This window comes from Symphalangus syndactylus, chromosome 11 (assembly GCF_028878055.3).
Source record: "Symphalangus syndactylus isolate Jambi chromosome 11, NHGRI_mSymSyn1-v2.1_pri, whole genome shotgun sequence".
NCBI lineage: Eukaryota > Metazoa > Chordata > Mammalia > Primates > Hylobatidae > Symphalangus > Symphalangus syndactylus.
In genome coordinates, this window is record NC_072433.2 from 61,268,845 (window position 1) to 61,294,415 (window position 25,571).

A 25,571-nucleotide genomic window follows, 5' to 3' on the forward strand; every position below is an offset into this window, starting at 1 on the left:
GCTGGGAGGGAAGCAGCTTCCCCTAAGACACACCCACCAGTGTGCCAGGTCAGTTTACCGTTGACACGGCAATACCTGGGAGTTACCACCCCTTTCCATGGCAATGACCTGATGACCTAAAGTTACTACCCCTTCCCTAGAAATTTCTGCAGAAACCACCCTTGAATCTGCATATAATTAAAAGCAGGTGTAAATGTGACTGCAAAACTGCCCTGAGCTGCTACTCTCTGTTTATGGGGTAGCCCTGCTCTGCAGGAGCCATCATGGAGCTGTAACACTGCAGGAGCTGTAACACCACCGCTTCAGTAAAGCTGTTTTCTTCTACCTCCAGCTTGCCCTTGAGTTCTTTCCTGGGCAAGGCCAAGAACCCTCACAGGCTAAGCCCCAGTTTGGAGTTCATCTACCCTGCATCAATATGACTGAGGTCTTGTTTTCTTGCTGGCTATCGACCAAAGACCTCTCTTACCTCCTAAAGACCACCCTAGCTCCTTGCCCTGTGGCCTCTCCATAGGCTTTCTCACACTTTGAGCATCTCTGACTTCAGGAAGGGCCTAGCCCCTTTTAAAGGTGCACCCCATTAGGTCAGGCCCACCCAGATGCTCTCCCTTTTGATTAACTCAAAATAGACTAACTAGTAGCCCAGTCAGGGCAGGGCTATTCCATCACATCCTCTAGTTGTGCAGCACTGGAGAGGAGGAGATTGCACAGAGTGTGCACACCAGGGAGCAGGGATCTTGGGGGCCATCTCAGAATTCTGCCTACCACATTTTAGTAATTGATCTCTTCTGGAATCAGTCCTTTCCTGCTCAGTCAATGTTATTTGTGGTAGGATTTAGAGTAATCAGACCTAGCCTTGGCCAATTGGTGTAACCATTTTCTGGGCCACAGTGGTCAGATCAGAAATGGGCACCTGCGTCAAGCAAGCCCAATCACACCTAACCTGGGGACTTTTGCTGAAGTAACTAGGAAAGATCTCTCTCTCTCTCTCATTATTGTGGAAGTGTTAGGCTGTAAACTTAGAGCTGATGGTGGACACCATGTGCTATGATTCAAATGACCCCCCCAAAACTCATGTTGAAACTGAATCCCAAATGTGGCAGCATTGAGAGGTGGGACCTTTAAGAAGCGATTGTATCCCTCTTGAGGGCAGAGCCTTTCCTGACCACTTAATGTTTTATTAAAGCTTGTTCTCCACCACCCCTATCCCTACCATCACCATCTGGAGCTCTCAATCCTTTCCTCCAGATTTCCTTTGCTCCATAATATTTATCACTATCTGATATAAGGGTGTGTGGATGTGAAGTTGTATGTGTGTGCATGTGTGTGTTTATGGTCTGCCTCTCCCAGCCCCCAGTAGACTGCAAGCTTCATGAAAGCAGGGCTTTGTGTGCTGTTGTTTCTGTAGCACAGGGTCTGTCAAAAAAGTAGGTTCTCCATAAATGTTTGTTAAATAAATATATTCTGATTGTATCTCCCCGCTCCTCCAGAATGGATCTAAAGTTTCCCGATCTTTGCCTGAGTGAATGTCCTACTGAGTTCAGTTTTGTTTGAGAAAGGATGTGTGTATGTTCACCCATACACTGCACAAATATGTAATGGACACCAGCCATGACCAGCCTACTGGGGACTGCTTGACAGTAGCAACATGGCAGTGAACAAGACAGATGAGCCTCCTGCCCACAGAAGCTTACATTCGGGTGGAATACAGGCTGGCGAGTTGTCATGTCAATTCCTCCAACCCCAAACCCTTTCCAGTATGGCAGGTCTTGGAGCTGGACTGGCCACCACTGAGAATCCACCCAACTGCCCATCAGCATCTCAAGTTCCCTGTTGCAAGATGCAGGGAGCGTGAGAGAGGACCACAGTGGAGAGTGGGCTCTCAATGAACCTGTTGTGGCAGGGAGAAGATGAAGATGGGGCAGATCCCCAGGGGGAAGACAACTTAAGGGCAGACTTGTTGAACTAAGTTACTTCAAAGGATCTTCCTTCTTCCAGCATGAGCAGAGAAGATGACCACACACCTGGGGGAGAGTCAGATGGTTTCTTCAATTGGAACATTCTTCCCTAAGGATGAGCTAATATAGCACATGACCTGAAAATCCTTCTGGGAGACTCCAGGTAAAAGGGCCTTGTTTGCACCAGGGAGAGAAGCTAAGTTATAGATTTGGGGGAAATGAGTGCTAGAACAGTGAGTGCTCGAGGTGAAGTAGTTAAGTGAGCCATGAGATACAAAGTCGGCCATGGCAAAGTAGGTGGAACAACCACGTTATGAGTACAAGCTCTAACCCCAGCTTTCCTGTGATTTCTACGACCCCTGGTCTTGGAGATGGGAAATAAATGGGTGCATGACAGAAGTTAAAGACCATTTTCAGGTATCAAGTACCATAGCACTTTTTGGAGGCAGAAGAGCTTGACAAATGGGCATAGTGTACACAGTAAATGATGGTAAGGGTAAAGGATAAAATGTATCATCTTCCTATCACCAGAATGGGACCAGCACTGTGTAAGGTGGGCATGTTAATGACATGATATATAAGACAGCTTTTGCTACAATAACAAAGAACTCCCTAGGCCTGGCACAGTGGCTCATGCCTGTAACCCCAGCACTTTGGGAGGCTAAGGCGGGTGGATTACCTGAGGTCAGGAGTTCGAGACCAGCCTGGCCATCATGGTGAAACCCTGTCTCTACCAAAAAATACAAAAATTAGCCAAGCAAGGTGGCACATGCCTGTAATCCCAGATACTCGGGAGGCTGAGGCACTAGAAGCACTTGAACCCAGGAGGCAGAGGTTGCAGTGAGCTGAGATCACTCCACTGCACTCCAGCCTGGGTGACAAAGCAAGACTCCATCTCAAAAAAAAATAATAACTTAAAAAAAGAGAAATAACTCTCAAATCCCAAAGGATCCCTATAACAAATATTTGTTTCTTGCTTCTGAGTCTTCAGGTTGGCTGTGATTACACTGGGTTTGGCTTGGCTGAGCTCAGCTAGGTTCTGCTGAACTCAGCTTGGCTCCAAGGTTTGGGTTGAGTTCAGGTCTGCTCCACATGTCCCTTCACATGAGAAGCAGTTACCAAGAGGTCAAGCCAAATCATGCAGCACATTTAAAACTTCTGCTGGGGGAAAATGTTGTGTCTGCTCACATTCCAATGACCGAAGCCCAAAGTTAGAAGGGCAAGGAATTAGACTCTACCTATTGAGATGTACTACAAAGTCACATGGCAAAAAGCTTATAATTCTAACAAAGGAACTAAGCTGAATCACTAGGAACAATCACCTAGTTTGCCACACACAGAGATGTGCCACAGGGACTCAGAGACTGGAAGGAATTCCCCAGGGCCAGAGTTCTCCTGGGAAACTACAGCCTCCCCCATTGCTTCCCAGATTTCATCATCATCTCTGTAGTCTGGCTCATTAGAGGCCACAACGGAGATAAAGGCAAATAAAGACTTCAGCTGCTGGCAAGCTGCAGATACCTCCATGGATCAGCCAAGACCATGTCTCTTTCTGAAACAATCAGTAATCAGGGAAGTGACAGCAGAAAAGCGTAATACAAACTACCTATGGTATTGGAAGAATCCCAGGAATCGTTGGAGGTCTTGAATGAATTTGAAGAGGGTACTCAGTTCAAGACTACTTTAAGACAAGCACTTTGTAGATGTCCCAACTAGACACTGTGTGGCCTGGGAATTCTGCAATGTTTACTCTTTTTCAATTATATTATATTATGTTATATTTATAAGAAATTATAAATGTTATATTATGTTTATAAGAAATATATATCATATATACGAGATATATATCTCATATATGTAAGAGATATATATCTCGTATATATGATATATAAGAGATATCTATCCATATATATCATATATATCATATATAGATATATATTTCTTATATACCTATATATAATATAGATATCTTATATATCTAAATATAATCTTATTTATGATATATATCTCATATATTATCTTATATATAAGACATAATATACATGAGTTATATGTATCTCATATATATTATCTTCTTATATATGAGATATATAGCTCTCATATCTTATATCTATGAGAGCTATATAGCTCTCATATCTTATATCTATGAGAGCTATATAGCTCTCATATCTTATATCTATGAGAGCTATATAGCTCATATACAGATAGATATAGATACAGATATAGATATAGATATAGACATAGATATAGATCATTCCAACACCCAGGCTGGAGTGCAGTGGAACAATCATAGTTCATTGCAGCCTCAAATTTCTGGGCTCAACCGATCCTCCCACTTCAGCCTCCTGAGTGGCTGGGACTACAGGCGTGTGCCACCAGGCGGGGGCTAATTTTTCTTTTTTTGGAGACAGAGTCTCACTCTGTTGCCCAGACTCAGATGCAGTGGTGCAATCTCGACTCACTGCAACCTCCTCCTCCCAGATGCAAGCAATTCTCCTGCTTAGCCTCCCAAGTAGCTGGGACTACAGGCACGTGCCACCACTCCCAGCTAATTTTTTGTGTTTTAGTAGAGACGGGGTTTCACCATGTTGCCCAGGCTGGTCTTGAACTCCTGAGCCCAGATATCTGCCCGCCTCGGCCTCCTAAAGTACTGGGATTACAGGAGTAACCCACCCACTGCCCCCGGCCTTTTTTTTCTTTTTTTTTTTTTTTTTTTTTTTTGGTAGGGATGGGATTTCCCTATGTTGCCCATGCTGGACACAAACTCCTGGCCTCAAGTGATCCTCCTGCCTCAGCCTCCCAAAGTGCTAAGATTATAGGTATGAGCCACCATGCCTGGCCCAATATTTTTAAAGGCCCCTCAAGAGGCAAAAGTGGGCAAAGGACTTTTAAGGACAAAAACAATGCCTAGTATTGAATATTAAGTTGTTTGCTGTGTTGTAACTCTCTTCCATGACTTCAGTAAAACAGAGTAAACACACACACACCCCAAGACACAGTAACCTCTGTTTGGTAGTACAGCCCATCACAAGCAGCTGTGGCTGAACCCCTGGGTACCAGGACTAGGGAAGATAAGTTCATTCTAAGTTCCACTGGATGTTAGGCTGAAGTTGCAGCTCCCATCAAGCCTGGCTTGGTGTCTGGAGCGGTCCTGAAGGTGGAGATTCTGCAAAAGGATCTAACTGGGGTGATATTCAAAAAATTTAGAAGCCAGAATGGCACAGGTCCTGACCGATAAGAATCAAAGCCAATACGCTGTGATCTGCATAGAAGTGCCAGTGATCCCTGCCTCCAGCTGAGGAGGGCTGTGGAGGATGGAGGCTAGAAATCCATCAGGAGAGCTGACATTGAAAGGTGAATGAGAGCAGCACCTGCCAGCGTGAGCTGCTGCTTTCCTGCATGCAAAGGACTGCACATTTCAACCCGAGACCCTGGGGTTCCTGCAGGGCATCAGCTAGATTTGTCTTCCTGCCTGGGGCAATCACCAATTATATGTGCTGTGAGGCAAACTCGCCTCCCGCCAGAGGAGGAGGTGAAGGGATTTACAGAATCTCTCTCTGATCTGACTTATTAGAGAAGTTAAAGGACACCCGTCCAGGAGGCAGCACAGTGCAGAAATAAAGAAGTCAGGATTCAAATTCATCCTATCTGGGCAGCTTAGACAAGAGCTCCTTAACTTCTCTCAGGCTCAGTCCCCTCATCTGGAAAATGGGAATCCTAACAGTGCCTACCTGGCAGGAGCATGGCCACAATGAAATGAGCTAATGACACAGTGAAAGCCCTTAGACAGCCTGACCCAGAGTCAGCCCTCTGTAATGGGAGTCATTATTCAAGATGGGAGGAAAGAAACAGGAATTAGATCAGAAACAAATGACCAGAAAGAGAGATGAAATACAAAAGCTACATGAAGTTGGCAGTGTGAAGCCTGACTCACAGTAGAGTGGATTTTGTTACTGTTTGCTTTTTCTTGTGCAGGATAATCCAAGATCGGCAGAAAGTGAGAACACCGGTTGAGATCCAAGGACATCCTCATGGGAGTCTGTGCAGACACGTTCTCATCAAGCACCCCTCTCCAAGCAGCTGGTCCAGCCCAGCTAAACTGGGGGCTGCTGTTTGTAAGAAAATTAATGTTCTGGGCCAGGCACGGTGGCTCATGCCTATAATCTCAGCACTTCAGGAGGCCAAGGCAGGCGGATCACTTGAGGCCAGGAGTTCAAGACCAGCCTGGCCAACATGGAGAAATCCAGTCTTCACCAAAAATGCAAAACTTAGCCAGGCGTGGTGGCACATGCCTGTAATCCCAGCTACTCAGGAGGCTGGGGCAGGAGAATCACTTGAACCGGGGAGGTGGATGTTGTGGTGAACCAAGATCATGCCACTGCACTCCAGCCAGGGTGACAGAGTGAGGCTCCATTTCAAAAACAAAAACAAAAAAAAATTAATGTTCTGTATCTGAGGGGCACCATTTGCTGCCACTTCCCTGTCAGGATGAAGGAAAACCAAATCAGACATTAAATAACACGTGTAGGATCAAACCTTTCACACTGCAGTCTTAGTTTTCTATAAAACCACGTGACCTCTGAAAAAACACTCCAGCCTCTGCAACACCTACTCATGATGCTTTGTAAAATCCACCGCCTTTTAGGGACACCAAGATTTTCGGAAACACACAGGGTTTTCTTATCTCCAGATGAGACGTCTACTGTGAATGGGTGACTAGGAAGAGAACCCAAGGTGTGCTGGTGGCAGAACAGAAGTGCCTAGGATGCCACCAGAGAAACGCCCTGCCAAGCAGCTGTGATGCTGTCTTCGAGAAGGTGTTTGCAAACACCGCTGCTGCCCCCCTTCCCTGAACTCTGACTTCCTAAACCTAAGGCTAAAAGCATCCTGGCAATTCCCAGAAGTAACTTCGTTCTAGCAGGATCGAGCCAGTGGGTGGAGTTTTCTCAGCTGCGCCAGGATCACATCAGTGACCGACTTACCCAACATACTTTTATTTCTTATTTCAACCAATTCCCCAAAGCCCAGAGCAACTTAAAACCAGAAGAGCCACCACCATCTCCACCAAAAACAGGGAATATTTTGAGAGTTTAATGATAACTTCACAGCCATCCATTCAGCTGAGTCCCAAGGAAATGGAAGACATCTGAAAGATGTATTTTTAAATTGATATAATGTTGAGCCACGTTAAATGCTCTAATTTCCAACCAATGCAATGCCCACCAAAACATCATTTAGTCCCAGCAATCAGGCAAGAATATTGGCTTCTGCTCGGGGATTCATTTATTTCAGCTCTGCTAAATATCGTAGAGGAGAAATCCAATGTAGCCTGTAGCTTCAAGAAAGTGAAATTAAGCCCAAGTAGAAACTAGATGAGGCCCTGGCTAAAATGGTGCCTTTTCTTGCACTGCCTCTCTCTGGTATCTCTCTAAAGTGAGGGCAGCAACTTGATTATAAGGGTCTCGTGCTGTTAACAGAAAACACCCTTCTTCCCCACAGAAGAAGCTCTGTCTCCAAGCTGGAAAACAAAAGAGGCTGCAATGGGACAGAGAAGGGCTTCCTGCTGAGGAGATGAGTGGACTTAAGAATTTGCAAGATCAAAAATCAAAACAAACCCATGGAGATAGAGTAGAAGGAGAGTGAACAAAGGCTGGGAAGGGTAATGGGAGAGTTAGTGGGGAGGAGGCAGATGGTTAACGGGTACAAAAACACAGAAAGATGAGTAAGACCTACTCTTCCATAGCACAACAGGATGACTATAGTCAACAGTAATTTTTTTTTTTTTTTAGATAAAGTCACTCTGTCACCCAGGCTGGAGGGCAGTGGCATGGTGTCTGCCACTGCAACTTCTGCCTCCCCAGTTTAAGCGATTCTCCTGCCTCAGCCTCCCAAGTAGCTGGAATTACAGGCACACACCAGCATGTCCAGCTAATTTTTGTATTTTTATAGAGATGGGGTTTCACCATGTTGGCTAGGCTGGTCTTAAACTCCTGACCTCAGGCGATCCACCCGCTTCGGCCTCCCACAGTGCTGGGATTACAGGCGTGAGCCACTGCACCCGACCCTATAGTCAATAGTAATTTAATTGTACATTTTAAAATAACTAAAAGAGTATAATTGGATTGTTTGTAACACAAAGGATAAAGGCTTGAGGTGATGGATACCCCATTTTACATGATGTGATTATTACACATCGCATGCCTGTATCAAAACATCTCATGTACCCCATAAATATATATATCTACTATGTACTAATGGAAATTAAAATTTAAAAAAATTAAAAATAATTTGCAAGATCATTTTTAATAATTGTTTTTCATTTGGGGTGCATTTTCACCATCAAGGCCCCAGGGTCTCCCTGCCCTAGATGAGGGTCTGGATCCAGGGAAGGGTGTCCCACCATCTGGAGCATCCTGTCTCTACACACGTTGGCCAGCTGCTTGGGGCAACACAGCACGATGCGCTCAGGCCACTCACCACAGGAGCTTGGCCATTAGAACCAGCAGGGGACAACCAAGCCAAAGACCCCACGACTGGAGAGCTCCTAAAAGCAAATACAAAATAAGAGTACACGTGAAGTTCCGGCAGCAAGCAGAAGGTGGACACGTCATGTCCAACTCCCCGAGTCTCTCTCTGGGACCACTTGACGCAGAGCCTTGATTTGTTCATCTCTTAAATGGGAACAATGACCCCCAAAGAGGAGGAGAGGTGGGGGAGTGAGAATTAAATGAGATTGTGTCAGTCAGCATGTACTAGGGAGCTTGTTAGAAACACCAATTCCAGGATCCCCTGGAGATTCTGATTTAGCAAGTCTGCCAGGGGACCCGGGAATTTGTATTTTAAGCATCTCTCCCAGGTGATTCTGATAATTAAGCAACTTTAGGAAACAAAAGATTGGGCTCTGGTCCACAGGAAGGGTTCACCCAATGGCAGCCCTCACTTAGGCCCTTGGGGTGAATGAAGGAGGGGCATCCAGGATCTTGCCCAGCCAGGGACATGCAGGAAACATCTTTTTAAGGTGCCCTCATCACTTTCTGACACTGCTGTTTCAAGGGAAAACTGGTCACACCTTTCTGCAGGGGATTTGACAACATCCATTTAAAAAAAAAAATTTAAGACAGAGTCTCGCTCTGTCACCCAGGATGGAGTGCAATGGCACCATCTCGGCTCACTGTAGCCTCCGCCTCCCAGGTTCAAGCGATTCCCCTGCCTCAGCTTCCTTAGTAACTGGGACTAAGGCACATGCCACCACACCTGGCTAATTTTTGCATTTTTAGTAGAAATGGGGTTTCACCATGTTGGCCAGGCTCATCTCAAACTTCTAACCCCAAGTGATCCACCTGCCTTGGCCTCCCAAAGTGCTGGGATTACAGGCATGAGCTGCCACACCCGACCAACATCCATCAAAATTATAAATGCAGACCCTGTGATCTAGCAATCTCACTTTGAAGAGTTTATCCTACAGACATACTTGAACAGATGCAAATTATATCAGGTCAGGAACTGCAGCATTGTTCGTAACAGCAAAAAAAAAAAAAAAAAAATAGAAACAACTGCAAGGTCCATCTACAGACCTCTGGTTGAATACAGTTAGGGCATAGCCATAAAACCAACAATGAAACAGCTCCTGTGCACAGATACAGAACTCCCACCAAAGTATATTGTTAGGTGAAAAATACAAGGTGCAGAATAAGGTGTATAATAAGCTTTTGTGAGAAGTACAGAGATCATCTATATTTGATTTGTTGTGTATGCATAGAATATCTCTGGACAAATACACAAGAAGCTGGTAACATTGGTTGCCTCTGGGGAAGGAACTGGGTGGCTGGGAGACAGGAGATGGAGGAAAAGCTTTCACCACATGACTTTCAGACTTTATATATTTGGAACCCTGTGCATTATCTATTGCACATGTTATCTATTCGTGCAAAACGCTATAACATTTACAAATAACTTTTAAATATATGCATATCATATTTCAATGGAAAGTTTTTGTTGTTGTTGTTTGTTTGTTTGTGATGGAGTTTTGCTCTTTTGCCCAGGCTGGAGTGAACTGGCATGATCTCAGCTCACTGCAACCTCTGCCCCCAGTGTTCAAGCAATTCTCCTGCCTTAGCCTCCTGAATAGCTGGGATTACAGGTGCCCACCACCACACCCGGCTGATTTTTGTATTTTTAGTAGAGACGGGGTTTCACCATGTTGGCCAGGCTGGTCTCAAAACTCCTAACCTCAGGTGATCCGCCCACCTCGGCCTGCCAAAGTGCTAGGTCACAGTCATGAGCCAATGTGCCCAGCCTCAATGAAAAGTGTTTTAAAGTAATAATATAATACATCAAAAGGCATGATTTATGTTTTCAAGTGCCACCTCTGGCCACTTGTGGCTGCAGAAATGGGGAATACTCCAATTCACCATCCCTATGTGAAGGCAGGGTAGGGAGACATTCAATTCAGGAAAAGGTGGAGTGGAGGTTTTAGTCAAGCACCAAGTCCTCTGACTTCTCTGGGCACTTGCCCATGCCAGTACCTACTCCTGAGACACTGTCTACCTCGCTAAGCCCATCTTCTTCTCACCTTGTGTCTCACCTGAGACATCACTGACTTTAGGAGGTTTCCTGACCCATGTGTGTTGCCTGTGTGTTTCCCATCTCAACACCCTGCACCTGCCTCATGCTCACCAGGGTGCATGTCTTCCCTCCCTGCCAGGCTGCACTGAGAGCTCAGTGAGGGCAGGGAACATCTCTGGCTTGTTAGAAGCTATCTCCCCAGAGCATGGTCCAAACGTGGTTTTAAGAACAGAAGGCATCACAAAGAAGTGAGAAAGTGAAGGGGAAAGGGGGAGAGCTGTAAGAAAGGTGTGGGGGAGAAAAAGGAAAGAAGGTCATGTTCCCAGGATCCAATGCCACTCCCTGGGGAGGCTTCTCTATCTTAGCTCAGCCCTCAGTCACTATCACCCTCCCTGGTCTTGTCAGATTTGAAATATCTTCTTCATTTACAAGAGGGCCTTATCTATCTTGCTCACCTCTGTATTCCCAGCCCCGACTGCAGATTTGGAACATAGTAGGTGCCCAGTAAACATGGGTTGAATTAATTAATACTGGACAGGCCAGGCTTGGCGGCTTACGCCTGTAATCCCAACACTTTGGGAGGCTGTGGTGGGCAGATCACCTGAGGTCAGGAGTTCAAGACCAGCCTGGCCAGCACGGTGAAACCCCATCTTTACTAAAAATACAAAAATTAACCAGCTGTGGTGGCACACACCTGTGATCCTAGCTACTTGGGAGGCTGAGGTGGGAGGATCGCTTGAGCCTGGGAGGTGGAGGTTGCAGTGAGCCGAGATCGCGGCATTGCACTCCAGCCTGGGCGACAGGGCGAGACTCTGAGTCAAAATAATAATAATAATAATAGTTCATTATTAGTGGATAGTGAGGAGGAAGTTTGCAAAGGAGCAGCTAAAATGAATTTAGTCCTGAGATTCTGATGTTATGCGTTCTGGATAGGGGCGGGAGAACTGGAAGATTTTTAATGTCCCCCACCCAAGTGCAGCCATAGTTGAGAATCACTAATCCTGAAGCTTGGTAGGGAAGCTTGGTAGGGAAGCTTAATAGGGACTTTGGGTTTTTTACTGAGGGCAGAATCCCCAGTGACTGTCAGAGACCTCGCTCTGAATCTTAAGAATCCCCCCACCCCAGGCCTGACAGGGAGGACAGGGAAGGAGAGTGGGGCTGGGACACGGGGCAGAGGGCGGCTCTGCTCACCTGCGGGAGAACGCGAGGATGAGGTCCTGGTGGGACCGGCGCTAGCGGGCGCGTCCTGCCAGGAGTGAGTCTTGGCGCCATCTAGCGCCTGCTGGAGGCTCTGCAGCTGCAGTGGACTGAGCCGCCGGCGCTGGGCGTGGGTCACCGCCGCGGCGTTCTCCGGACCCAGGGAGGCGATCTGCTCCGCGGACAGCTCCTGCGGGAGGCAAAGGGGCAGCACCCTCACACGGGGCCCCTCCCCGGATTTCCCACACCTCAGGCGTCCGCGCAGGATGCGCACAACTTTGCCATCCCCTTGTGTGTATCATATGTGGTCCTCTTTAAGATATTTCCTTAAAATTAGATCACTCTTGCACTACCAAAATAAATGCATTTAAAAATAGAAAATTTAAAATGGAAATTTCCAAAAATGGAAAGCCAGCAGACTTGCCATAAGCAAGCATTAAATAGGAGCCGCAAAATAAAAATAAAACAATATTGTTGAATCCTAGCTAGATTTGTCCGCCAAAAATATCTGAACCCCGGCCCCTTAAAAAAAAAAGAGACAGAGAGAGAGAGAATATAAAATGTACTATATAGGTGTTAAATTGACACTTTCTCCTTGAGGTAATTAGAAGTACTAATGGAGAGTTGAAAAGGGAGGCATGATTTCCTCTCTATGTGGCAACGTTGTTTAATGCAATGCAAGACAGCTTCCCAGTGCTTCAAGTCTTCCACCTCCTGAAACACTGATGTGGAGGGGGAAACACAGGCCCTAAAGACCAGAGGCCTGATTTCGAGCCCCTGCTCTGCCACATGCTTGCTGTGTCACCTTGGACAAATTACACAGCCTCCCTGGGCTTTGGGGATAAATGTGAGACGGCATAGAGAACTCATCTCCTCTGCTGACTGATTCTGATCCTGTGGTTTGACTGCCTGAGCACCATGTGATGAGCTCTGTGGGGGCTCCACGGAGGGAAAATGCAGTCATCTATTGGTGATATCTGCTATGGACAACATGAGTTGGAAATTCTGCCGGCCAGACTATGTCTTCAAGGACTGTGAACAAGGTGTCTTCTGAAGTCACTTCCAGATCAAAGGACTTGGTGACTCGTTCCAATGGGACTGGCATACGAAGGGATGGCAGGATGCTGCTCTTGTAAAGGAGACTCTACATCATCATGTTTATTTTCTAAAGGCCCTGAAGAATCTGGGAAAGACGCTTATGCTCCCTCATCCCTTCCTCTCCTGTCAGTCACCCTCTCCTCCTCTTTTGTCCAGGTAGACACTTCCCTGGAATCATATCCCTCTGTGTAAAGCCCTTCCAGGCATCCCACTCCAGAACACAGTTCAGGCTCCTGGAAAAAACTGCCTACCTCTCCAGCCTCACACCTGGCATTCTTCACTCCAGGAGAGTGGGTGTCAATATTTACAGTTCCCTAGAGGCAGCATCTTTCTGTGCACCTCCTTCTTCCTGGAACACTGTTTCTTCTTCATCGCCAGCTGTCCTCCAAGATTCAGCATCTGGTCAGTCAAGCGCCATGGCTCATGGTTACAATCCCAGCACTTTAGGAGGCTGAGGCAGAATGATTAACGGAGCCCAGGAGTTCAAGACCAGCCTGGGCAACACAGTGAGACCTCCCATCTCTACAAAAAGTTTTTTTAATTAGCCAAGTGTATAGTCCTAGTTACTTAGGCTGACGTGAGAGGATTGCTTGAGCCCAGGGGGTCAATGGTGCAGTGAGCCATCATTGTGCCACTGCACTCCCTTGGGCAACAGAGTGAGACTTTGTCTCAAAAAAATTAAAATTCAGCATCACCTCCTCTCCTCTCACTACACACACACACATACACACACACACGGTGGGGTGGGCACATAGGTACTTTTTTGGCTTCCATATACCATTAACACAGAGTCTGTATTCTAAAAATTATCTCTTTTATCAATGTTGCTGACTCGCGACCCACAGGCCAGATTGAATCTCTAGGCCTGCAGCACTGTGTTTTCAAAAATAAATTCAGATTGGCTGCCAACATTTAATTATCAAGCAATTCCATATGAAAATGAAGATTTCTGACTTCTTCTCGAAAAAAGTAAAAAGGAAAATTCAGCAATCCTGGGCCCACATGGCCACACTGCATGAATGTGCTAGGGTTGAGAAGCAGCCTCCACATTTAGACAGGGCTCTCCAGTTCACTTCAGTCTCTACCCAGCCTACTGCACCTTATGTTACCTTTCAGGCCCCTGAAGGCACTGTGTGATAACCCCTTCACCTGTGCATCCTTAGGTGCACCTACCCTGGAGCCCCCCACAATGTAGGTGATCGGTAGGGATTTCTGGAATCAATAACTACCTGTACAAGGAAGCAGCACAACAGCACTCCAAACAAGACCAAGAGAAAGTGCTTAGCAAAATGCCAGCATTCAAGACCAAGCTGCTTGTCCCAGGCAGAGTGCCCCAGAAGGGAAGCAGGTATTTGCTCAATGGCTTTGAGGACTGCTATTTATTGCCCTCAAACAGCTATTATGCCTGCAATGTGCTCTGAACTGTCCGGGGTGCTGAAGTGATTGAAGGTCGGCTTTCTTTCTTTTTTTGAGACGGAGTCTCGCTCTGTTGCCCAGGCTAGAGTGTAGTGGAGCAATCTTGGCTCACTGCAAGCTCCACCTCCCGGGTTCATGCCATTCTCCTGCCTCAGCCTCCCGAGTAGCTGGGACTACAGGCACATGTGACCACCCTGGCTAATTTTTTTGTATTTTTAGTAGAGACAGAGTTTCACCATGTTAGCCATGATGGTCTCAATCTCCTGACCTCATGATCCACCCTCCTCAGCCTCACAAAGTGCTGAGATTACAGGTGTGAGCCACTGCACCTCACCTCGGCTATCTTTCTTGAAATGAACAAGTGATGTGTCACCAGGGGAGTTTGTCCAGCCTAGTTTGTGTGTTTTATCCAGAAGTGGTGGACAAAATGTGTTCCCACATTACCCAGCAAACAGGAATACCAGGGTCACTGCCTCCTCATCAGAGCAGACTATTCCCACCAAACACTCCCCTAATCTTGTACACAGACAGAAAAAAAAGGACCTGTCATTAGATACCCTGCTTCCCTTACTTCAATTGACCCAATTTCACCCTCTCAATTTTTTCCATAGCAGTTTTTCACCTGTCCTCTTGTGATTTTCCTAATACTTTTCTTTAAATCAACTAAAAATATATATAGAGAGAAATATATATATATAGAGAGAGAGAGAGGGAGAGAGATAGATGGTTTCGCTCTTGTTGCCCAGGCTGGAGTGCAATGGTGTGGTCTTGGCTCATTGCAACCTCTGTCTCCCGGGTTCAAGTGATTCTCCTGCCTCAGCCTCCCAAGTAGCTGGGATTACAGGCATCCACCACCGTGCCCAGCTAATCTTGTATTTCTCATAGAGATGGGGTTTCACCATGTTGGCCAGGCTGGTCTCGAACTCCTGACCTCAGGTGATTGGCCTGTCTTAGCCTCCCAAAATGTTGGAATTACAGGTGTGAGCCACCATGCCTGACCTAAATCAACTAAAATATTTTTATTTAATTATATTTTAAAAGGAAATGTTACAAAGGTCCATAATCCCTCATCTGCAATTCTGAAGTCCAAAAATAATCTGAAAACTGCAAGTTTTCCCCCAAAATTTAAGTCAAACTTATTTATCAGCAAAACTTGACCTGAAGTGATGTGAGGCTATTTATTTATAGTCTCTATTTATTCCAAGTAGTGTGGCTTGTCACAGATTTCTTCACAGAAATATTAACGTGTTTGCTTACAAGGTGCTTCCCCAGACACTGCTGGGGGTATGAAGTTACATACAGTAAATGTACAGGGTGATCTTTTCAAAATCTGAGAAATTCTGAATTCTGAACTATATCTGTCCCCAAGGATTTTCGTAAGGGTTTATGAACCTGTCATACCACCATAAGTAGAAAATCAGTACCACCTGCTAGAAGAAGAGATGACCATAAAAATAAATATAATTAAACTACATATTGTAATTTTAAGAAAAAAATGTTTTTTAAGAACACCTAGACTCATACAGATCTCCTCTGACCCCATCAGCCAAACCTTGTCACAAGCCTCTAAATTCCAAGGCCCATCACCTGTTTCCCTGTGTGATCTGAAATGGGGTCAAGCTCCCATTTCTCCTTGAAGAACTGAGCACCTACTTTGAATATCTCATCAGGAAGGCATTTTATTGCTGATGGCTGGAAATATGGCATCAAATCCTTGTCAAGCATCCGGAGCTCTGCCTTAGTTAATCCAGCTGGGGAGAAAAAGTAATCACGGGGGTTTAGTTCAAGCCATCAGAACTCTGCTTGTTTTATTAATGGTGCTGCATAATGCTCAGATCTGAGTGTTCTAGGCAAGCATCATTCCTTACAAAAGGCCCTGGAAATCACACTGGGGAATCAAGTTCCTTCATCAACTCAGAAAAAAAAAATGTGGGTCACATTAGCCCTGATTGGCCTCCTACAGTGAAACGCATGCCCAGAAGGAACTTCAATTTACACACTTTCAAATTTTGTATAAACCTACTTAGGGGCCAATTAAATCACATTCTAAACTAGTGGTTTTCCAAACTTTAGTGTACACAAGAATCTCCAAGAGAGCTTGTTTTAAAAGCAGATTTGCAGACCCACCCTCTGCAAGTGAAATGTAGGTTTTACTCTGACACCACTGATGTTTGCTACACGTGGCCAAGGATCATGTTCTATTTTGTGTCCCCACATTTAAGTTTGGAAAGAGAGAGAAAGGCATGCTCCGGGTGAGTCTTACCTGCAATGGTCCCAAGCTCCTGCAAGACAGAACTGGTCCACTCAGTGGGATCCCCAAACACGACTTCAGCCTTCCTCTTAAACTCAGCCAAGACATGTGTGCTGCAGAGCAGGGTCCCAATTCTGGCCACTACCACCCTGGTAGTGGTTAAAGAGGGAGGGATATAATATGAGCTTGGACTCTTCAGCCAAAAACAAACAAACGCGCGCGCACACACACACACACACACTGCGCAGTAGGCTCAGCAGGGACAGCAGATCCAGCTTATCCCATTAGCCCAGTGGGATTTTAGCCCAGAAAGGTGCCAAGTGTCAGGAGGTGGAATATCTGGATGGATGGACGGACAGACGGATGGATGGATGGATGGATGGACCCATTTCCATTTTGGACATTCATATTTTAGTTACCTGAATTCTGAGATCTTTATAAGTGGAATTTCAGTGATGTTTATAGCACACAGGGTTGCACCAAGTCCTACCAAATGAAAGCTCTTCAGATCCTGGATACTGTATCCTGAATCATCCAGGTACCCTTGCAAAATGGATTCAGCCTAAAAAAATAGTAAGAATAAAAGATAAACCATCCAGGAATGATCAAGGTCAAAAGATAAACCATCCAGGAATGATCAAGGTCCCCAGGCCTGAGGGCATAAATAAGCTGTTGCTGTAGTCTCCCGACTGATCTCCCATACTACTCCTCTGGAATCCCCATTCCAAACCATCCTGGCCTCTGCATCCAAGTTAATGTCCTTAAGATGCTACTTCAACTGAGTATGTCCCCTAATCTATGGAGGTGTCTTCAGGCAACAAATCTCTTATATCCTTCACCAATATTAAAGGCACTTGTGTCCTATGTGTCTGCTGCTTGTTTCCTTCAGTCACTCTTACGACCTTCAGACATTTTGGACATACAACTTCTTCTGCATCAGGATCCAAACTTTTCCAGCATCTTTTTCCACAACGTTTCTTTTCCTTTTTTTTTTTTTTTTCTTATTTGGAGATGGAGTCTTGCTCTGTCACCCAGGCTGGAGTGCAGTGGCACAGTCTCAGCTCACTGCACCCTCCACCTCCCCAGGTTCAAGCAATTCTCGTGTTTTAGCCACCCAAGTAGCTAGAATTACAGGTGCACATCACTACATCTGGCTTTTTGTATTTTTTGTACAGACAGGGTTTCACCGTGTTGCCCAGGCTGGTATCAAACTTCTGACCTCAAGTGATCCACCCACCTCGGCCTCCCAAAGTGCTGGGGTTATAGGCATGAGCCACTGCACCCAGCCTTTCCACAACCTCACAACAAAACCTTATAATTTCCTGTCTCTTTGCCTTTGTTCAAACCAGTCCTTTCATCTGAAATGCCCTTCTGCACTTCCAAGTGCAGCCATTTTTTTTTTTTTTTTTTTTGGTTCAACTCAAATGTCACCTTCTTCATGATGTTTCAGCCAGAATGATTTTTTCTTCCTCTATGGTCCTACAGAAATATGTTTACCCCTTAATGATTTTTTCTTCGTCTGTGGTCCTACAGAAATATGTTTACCCCTTCAATTCCAATGTTTACTCTTCAATTCCAGGAGTAGCACACAAAATGCTTTGGTGTTAAACTATTTTAAACTAAGCCTTGATTTAAGAGGGCTGACACATAGGTCTCCATAATTCTAGCACAGTGGCTATTCATCATTCGTAACTTCCTCTGGAGAACCACCTCTCTTGTATTCCTACTTCATGTGGTTCAGTCAAAGCTAACTGCACCAAGTTCCGGGAGTGATGAATTTCAATTCATACCTTAGCCTAGCTGCAGTCACTGGTTCTGGATTGGACATGTGATTTAACCAGAGTCAACCAGAACTTTGAGTGGAGCATTAGGAGAAAAGCTTTCTTTACTCTGAACTTGAACTTAGAAGGATATACACAAGGATCTGCTGGAACCTACCACATGTAGGCATAGAGCCTGTCTCTCAATGAAGCCAACACAAAGAAAAGCAAAGTTCAAAAACATGATAAGAGACAGATTCCCACCAAGAGTGTTGAAGATCCTGGATCCAGCTGTACCTGAACACTACCCCTGAACTTCCCAGTAATGGGAGTCAATAAATTCCTTTTTTTTTTTTTGAGACAAGGTCTCACTCTGTCACCCAGCCTGGAGTGCAGTGGCATGATCTCTGCTCACTGCAACCTCCCTCTCCCAGATTCAAGTGATTCTCATGCCTCAGCCTCCCCAGTAGCTGGGATTACAGGCAGGCGTGAACATGCCTGGCTAATTTTTGTATTTTTAGTAGAGAAGTAGTTTCACTGTTGGCCAGGCTGGTCTCAAACTCCTGACCTCAAGTGATCTGCCCATATCAGCCTCCCAAAGTTCTAGGATTACAGGTGTGAGCCACTGCACACGGCGCCATCCCCTTTATTTGTTCAAGCCAGTTTGCGTTGGGTTTTCTGCCACTTGTAACTAAACATGTGCTGATTCATTTGATCTACCTATGTAGGACCTGAGGAAGCATCCAAGCCAATTCTATGAAGATCAGCTATAAAATAAAGTCTGGGCTGGGCACGGTGGCTCACACCTGTAATCCCAGCACTTTGGGAAGCCGAGGCAGGAGGATCACTTAAAGTCAGGAGTTTGAGACAAGCCTGGCCAACATGGTGAAAGCCTGTCTCTACCAAAAAATACAAAAATTAGCCAGGCGTGGTGACATGTGCCTGTGGTCCCAGCTACTTGGGAGGCTGAGGTAGGAGGATTGCTTGAGCCTGGGAAGTGGAAGTTGCAGTGATCCAAGATTGCACCCCTGCACTCCAGCCTGGGTGACAGAGTGAGACTCTGTCTCACAAAATAAAGTCTGGTTCCTTCGGTGCTCATGAGAGCAAGTAAAAGAGATTATAAGACCTCACAAGGCAAAGATGAGGAGACATCCAAGGACAGATATCTAAGTGGAAGTGAAAATCACAGGCTATAGTCAATCTTCCCATCCCTTTTTTTTTTTTTTTTTGAGACAGAGTCTCACTGTGTCACCCAGGCTGGAGTGCAGTGACATGATCTTGGCTCACTGCAACCTCCATCCCCCAGGGTTCAAGTAATTCTTATGCCTCTGACTCCCGAGTAGCTGGGATTACAGGCACCCGCCACCACACCCAGCTAATTTTTTGTGTTTTTAGTAGAGACAGGGTTTCACCATTTTGGCCAGGCTGGTCTCAAACTCCTAGCCTCAAGTGATCTACCCACCTCAGCCTCCCAAAGTGCTGGGATCACAGGTGTGAGCCACCATGCCCGGCCCCCATATCCGTTTAATGTTAGTCATCCCCATCACACAATATAGATCATTAAGGTGTTGAGAGAAAGTGTTGAGGAAGATTGTGAAATGTTGCAATGAAATTCCATCTTCATGGGCTGGTGCTTCCCACCTCTCAGGTCTGTTTAAATGCTACCTACTCAGAGAAGACTGCCCTCTGGACTCTTCCATCTCAAACAGCCCTTCTTCCCACTATTCCCATGAGCACCTTGTCCATTTTCCGCATCACTTATCATGATTTTTCAAATTTTTCACTTGGATTACTCACTTTTTTGTCTGTGTCACCAAGTAGGCTCCCAAAAGAAAAGGACCATATCCAGGTAGTTTACCAATGAGTCCCCAGCACCTAGCATAATGCCTGCCACACAGTAGGAGTTCAATAAGTACTTCTTAAGTAAATGAATGAATGAATGAATGAATGAATGAATGAATGAAACAGCATCTGAGTGAGTGACTTACAGAAGTCATGGGCAGTATATATTATTTGACATGCTTCATTTTGCTGCCTTCATGTAATAGACTGGCTTCAGGAAGATTTCTCATGTTTCTGAAAATCGGACTGGTCAGTGTCCTCATCAAGTTGTCCTCCATGATTACAAAGCTCACAGCTACTATGGGGGTGGGGGATTCAGTAACACCATGCTTAGACTTATATGTCTTTGACTTAATGGGACTGTATATCCAAAGTGGTAATAGCTAACATTTATTGTAGCTAACATTTCTTGAGTGCATACTGTGTGCTAGCACTACTTTGACCACTTTACACGTACTATCTTATCTAATCCTCCTAAATAACCCTATGAGGTAAGTATTAATAGTATCCCTAGTTTGCAGATGAGCAAACTGAGGCAAGGGGAGGTTAAGTAACTAGGCCAAGATCACACAGCTAGAAAATGATCGTTCTGGCCAGGCACGGTGGGTCCTGCCCGTAATCCCAGCACTTTGGGAGACCAAGGCGGCTGGATCACCTGAGGTCGGGAGTTCGAGACCAGCCTGACCAACATGGAGAAACCCCGTCTCTACTAAAAATACAAAATAAGCCAGGTGTGATGGTGCATGCCTGTAATCCCAGCTACTCAGGAGGCTGAGGCAGGAGAATCGCTTGAACCCGGGAGGCAGAGGTTGCAGTGAGTGGAGATTACACTCCAGCCTGAGTAACAAGAGCAAAACTCGTTCTAAAAAAAAAAAAAGAAAGAAAAAAGAAAATGATGGTTCTAGGATCAAAACCCAGGCAGTCTGATTCCAGGGCCTATACTCTTAGCCAGTGAAGGTGTTTGGCTATGGAGAAAAGATGGAGATTCAAGTTAGCTTTCAAATTTTTCTTATTAAGTCTTCACAATCAGGTTTCACTAGTTGACGCAGAGCAATTTGGGCTCCTCAACTATCAGGCATGCTCACTTTAAAATGAAAATGCAAAAATACAATTTAAATGAAATTACTTTGAAGATATGGTATTAAATTGTCCTTGCCACTGAAACCCGGAAAATGCAAGCTCAGCCTGCAAGGTGATAAGTTAAAATAAATTTCCTTGAGTGACTAGACCAGCGTATATGTAATGATTCCAAGACAATTAATACCAACACTTTTAGGCAATATTAACTGTTGAAAAATGAATAGCTTTAAGATTTCAATCTCTCTGTTCATCCCTCTGGCTTCTATAATAGTTTTTTTCCTTATATTGGTTTTTGAGCTGAACTATCTGTTAATGTAGTTCCGTCAGGTCTGACTATTAATCTAGAAACATGCATTTAAGGTTGATAGGGAGCTAAAGTTGAAGAACTGACTACAAATGATACATGCAAATGTTAGGTTTTCATATCCTCTTCAAACATATTGATAAATCTCACTGCCATCCATGAGAATTAAAATCGGTGCAAATGGAAAGAGATACCCTAGTTTCTGGATGTATTTTTCTGTTTCTCCCAGACTGCAAATAGAATGATTTTAATAGCACAGTGTGATGTGGCACTTCTCAAACTAGTCAAAACCAGTTTTAGAGTCAAAGAACCATGGGATTATGGAATATCAGACTGGAAGGAACCTCAGATTGTTGGGGCTAACTCTCTCATCCTGCAAAAGAGGAGACTAACCCAGAGAAAGGGGCTGTAATGATGATGATAATATTGATAATGACAATGCAATGATGTCAATATCAACATGAAAACAGCTAATTTTTATTGACTACTATGTACCAGACATTGTTCAAAATGTTTTCAAGTATTAACTCATGTAATCTTCATGGCCAGGATCTGCATGTTGCCCAGCTCCGGGGGTGCACCATTCACACTGTATTCTGTTTGAATGGTGCCACTCAGAGTTATGAAACATGGCAATCGTGATTACAAAAAGCTCATAAGAGTAGGGGGACATTCATTGGTTTTGGCTGCTCAGCATCCACACTTTTTCTTTGGAAAATTACCCTCTATTAGCTTCCTATTGCTACTCTACCAAATTACCACAAACATAGTGGCTTTAAAAATACACATTTATGGCCGGGCGCAGTGGCTCACGCTTGTAATCCCAGCACTTTGGGAGGCCGAGGCGGGCGGATCACGAGGTCGGGAGATCAAGATCATGGTGAAACCCCGTCTCTACTAAAAATACAAAAAATTAGCCGAGCGTGGTGGTGGGTGCCTGTAGTCCCAGCTACTCAGAGAGGCTGAGGCAGGAGAATGGCGTGAACCCTGGAGGCAGAGCTTGCAGTGAGCCGAGATTGCGCCACTGCACTCCAGCCTAGGCGACAGAGCGAGACTCCGTCTCAAAAAAAAAAAAATACACATTTATTCTCTTATAGTTCTGGAGACTGTACATCCTAAAATGGACTAGAAGGATGGGTTCCTTCTGGGAGTTCTAAGAAGAATTCATTTTCTTGCTTTTTCTAGCTTCAAGAGGCCACCCGCATTTCCTTGGCTCATAGCCCCATCCTCCATCTCCAAAATCAGCAGCAGAGCACCTTCAGATCTCTTTCTAGGTCCCTCTGCTTCCATTATCACGTCACCTTCTCTATCTATGACCCTCCTTGCTCCTTCTTAAAAGGGGCCCACCCAAATAATCCAAGATAACCTCCCCATCTCAAGATCCTTAATCACATCTTCAAAGTCCCTTTTGCTCCATAAGTTAACATATTCACAGCTTCCAGGGGTTCAGACATGGACATCTTTGGGGGACCTTAATCAGCCTACCACATATCCTTCCTCACTCAGCTCACATGGTCATAAGATGGTGATAAGATGGACTCTGCTCCATGATGCAGGCCTTGCCAACCAACATATTCAACCCCTGACCAGAGTGGTTGCTAGGGGGTGGGTAACTACATGAGTGGAATCAATGCTGGGCCTTTTCCAAAAACTAATAAAGAAGAGGCACATTTTTATGGGCTTGTTAATTAGGTTGTATATAAGCCTAGTGCTGAAAATGAACACTGAGAGAGCTGCCTAAGAATGAAGATAACATGGAAGGGCTAATACTTCCCTTTCCAGCAGTACAGTGGATTAGACACCCTAAACTTCTCTCCCAATCAAAACAATTAAAATTCTGGGAAGAACTTATTCTTTAGCCCATGAAGGATTAATTAACGTAGGAATTGTCCACCCACCATAAACAACTAGAAAATTTAACAAAATATATCGGACAACTGCATCCGGATGTGGAACAACAGAATCATAATCCCAGAAGAAGAAAAACAAACAAGATGAGCCCTAAAATTACCCTCACTTACTGCCAAAAAGCAGTTTCCAGGACATGGATCAGGAAGAGGAACCAAAACAAGCCCAGTGGCCCAGTTGAGTTGAGGATACAGAGATCCAAGTTCAGAGAGGCCAGGGCACTTATCACTTGTGGGGCAAGGTATTGGAGAGGAGGAAACTGCAGAGAGTTCCAGAAAGCTGCAGAGATGTCTAGTACTGACTGCTAATTTGCACATGCAAAGAATGAAACTCCACACAGGCAGGAAAAGAGTCATCAGTAATCAGAAAGGATTAGGCTGAGCAACTAAATATTTCACATTCTCACCAGCCAAAGTAAAAAGGTCTTGAAATACATGGAGCATTAGGTAGCATCCTCAAAGGAATCGTGTCACAGTAATGATGATAAGTTAACAACAGAATAAAGGTCACTCTGGATTTGCCCTAACAAACTCAAAAGGAAGCATCAAAAGGATCAAGCTGATTTGAAAGTAACTTAAGTGTATGACATAACAAAGCCCAATACTCTTCAAAGAAATACAACTAAATCAAATATTCAACAATGTAAAATCCACAATGCTCATCACACAATCAAAATTGCTACGTTTGCAAACAAAAAAAGAAAATATGACCCACAGCTAAGAGAAAAATCAGTCAACAGAAACAGACTCAAAAATGACTGTGATGATGAAATTAACAGTAAGGATATGAAGGCAGCTTTTATAAATATGGAATAGTTAAAAGACCCAGAAACATCCACCCACCTGTCCCGGTGTCCATTCTGTTTGCCGGCTTAGAGAAGCCACAGCATCTATGGAGCTGAGGTCCAGCTGCTCCAGCTCACTCTCATTAAGAGCCAGAGCAATGCGCCCCAGGGAGACGATATGGTGTTCTCTCCAGTAAGATGGCATGTCCCAAACCTTTAGGCAAAAAAGAAAACAGATTAGACTGAACACTGGTGATGGTATGTACTATGATTTGAATGTTTGTGCCCCCCTAAAATGCATATGTTAAAACCTAATCTCCAGTGTGATAGTATTGGAAGGTTGGGCCTTGGGAGATGATTAGGTCATAAGGGTGGAGCCCTCATGAGTGGGATTAGTGCCCTTGTAAAAGAGACCCCAGAGAGCTAGCTACAAGCCAGTCCCTTTCCATCATGTGAGGACACAGTGAGAAAGCACCATCTATGAAAAACAAGTCCTTACCAGATATTGGATCTGCCAATGCTTCAGTTTTTGATTTCTCACCCCCCAGAACTGTGAGAAATAAATTTCTAAGTTACCAGTCTATGATATTTTGTTATAGCAGCCTGAATGGACAAAGACAGTATCTAAAACAGACATAAGGAGGCCAGGTGCAGTGGCTCACACTTGGAATCTCAGCATTTTTGGAGTCCAAGGCATGCAGATCACATGAGGCCAGGAGTTCAAGACCAGCCTGGCCAACATAATGAAACCCTGCCTCTACTAAAAATACAAAAAAAAAATTAGCTGTGCATGGTGGCGCACACCTGTAATCCCAGCCACTTGGGTGGCTGAGGCACAAGACTCACTTGCAGAAGTTGCAGTTAGCCAAGATGGTGCCACTGTACTCCAGCCTGAGTGACAGAGCGAGACCCTGTCTCAAAGAAATAAAAATAAAACAGACATAGGGAAATCTATTGTGCAGCATGGTGACCATTGTTGATAATGATGTGTCGAATGCTTGAAAATTGCGAAGAGAGTAGATGTTAAATATTCTCACAATAAAAACTGACAACAGACAGGTATGAAAGGTGATTGACATGTTAGCTTGCTTTAACCATTCCCCAATGTATACATATATCAAAACATCATATTGTATATACGTATACACCATAAATATGTATAATTTGTATTTGTCAACTATCCCTTAATAAAAAATAAATAAAAATTAAAAATTAAAAAGACACAGGGTAAATCTTAATATAAAGCTCTCTTTTAAATCAATAATAAAAAGATGACTTTATTTGTTTTAAAAAAAAGATAGACAAAAGACATCAACAAGGAATTCGCAAAAGAAAAATTAAATGTATGGGGAAAAGTTTATTCTCAGTCATAATTAAAGAAATATACATTAAAAACAATCAGAGAAGACCA

At 44.6% G+C, this 25,571-nt stretch overlaps 1 protein-coding gene across 3 annotated transcripts in view; it reads right to left on the reverse strand.

Moving 5' to 3' along the window:
* Positions 1-8,239: 8,239 nt before the first annotated feature.
* OTOA (otoancorin) overlaps positions 8,240-25,571 on the reverse strand; it is a 103,734-nt gene continuing 86,402 nt past the window's right edge. For all 3 annotated transcript variants that reach the window (XM_055232640.1, XM_063612065.1, XM_055232641.1), the window contains 6 exons: positions 24,219-24,374; positions 16,902-17,044; positions 16,495-16,631; positions 15,885-15,982; positions 11,712-11,907; positions 8,240-8,499 (listed from right to left, as the gene is read on the reverse strand). In XM_055232640.1, the coding sequence (XP_055088615.1) occupies positions 8,429-8,499; positions 11,712-11,907; positions 15,885-15,982; positions 16,495-16,631; positions 16,902-17,044; positions 24,219-24,374 (801 nt within the window). In that variant the 3' untranslated portion in view covers positions 8,240-8,428. The remainder of the gene's footprint in view (positions 8,500-11,711; positions 11,908-15,884; positions 15,983-16,494; positions 16,632-16,901; positions 17,045-24,218; positions 24,375-25,571) is intronic.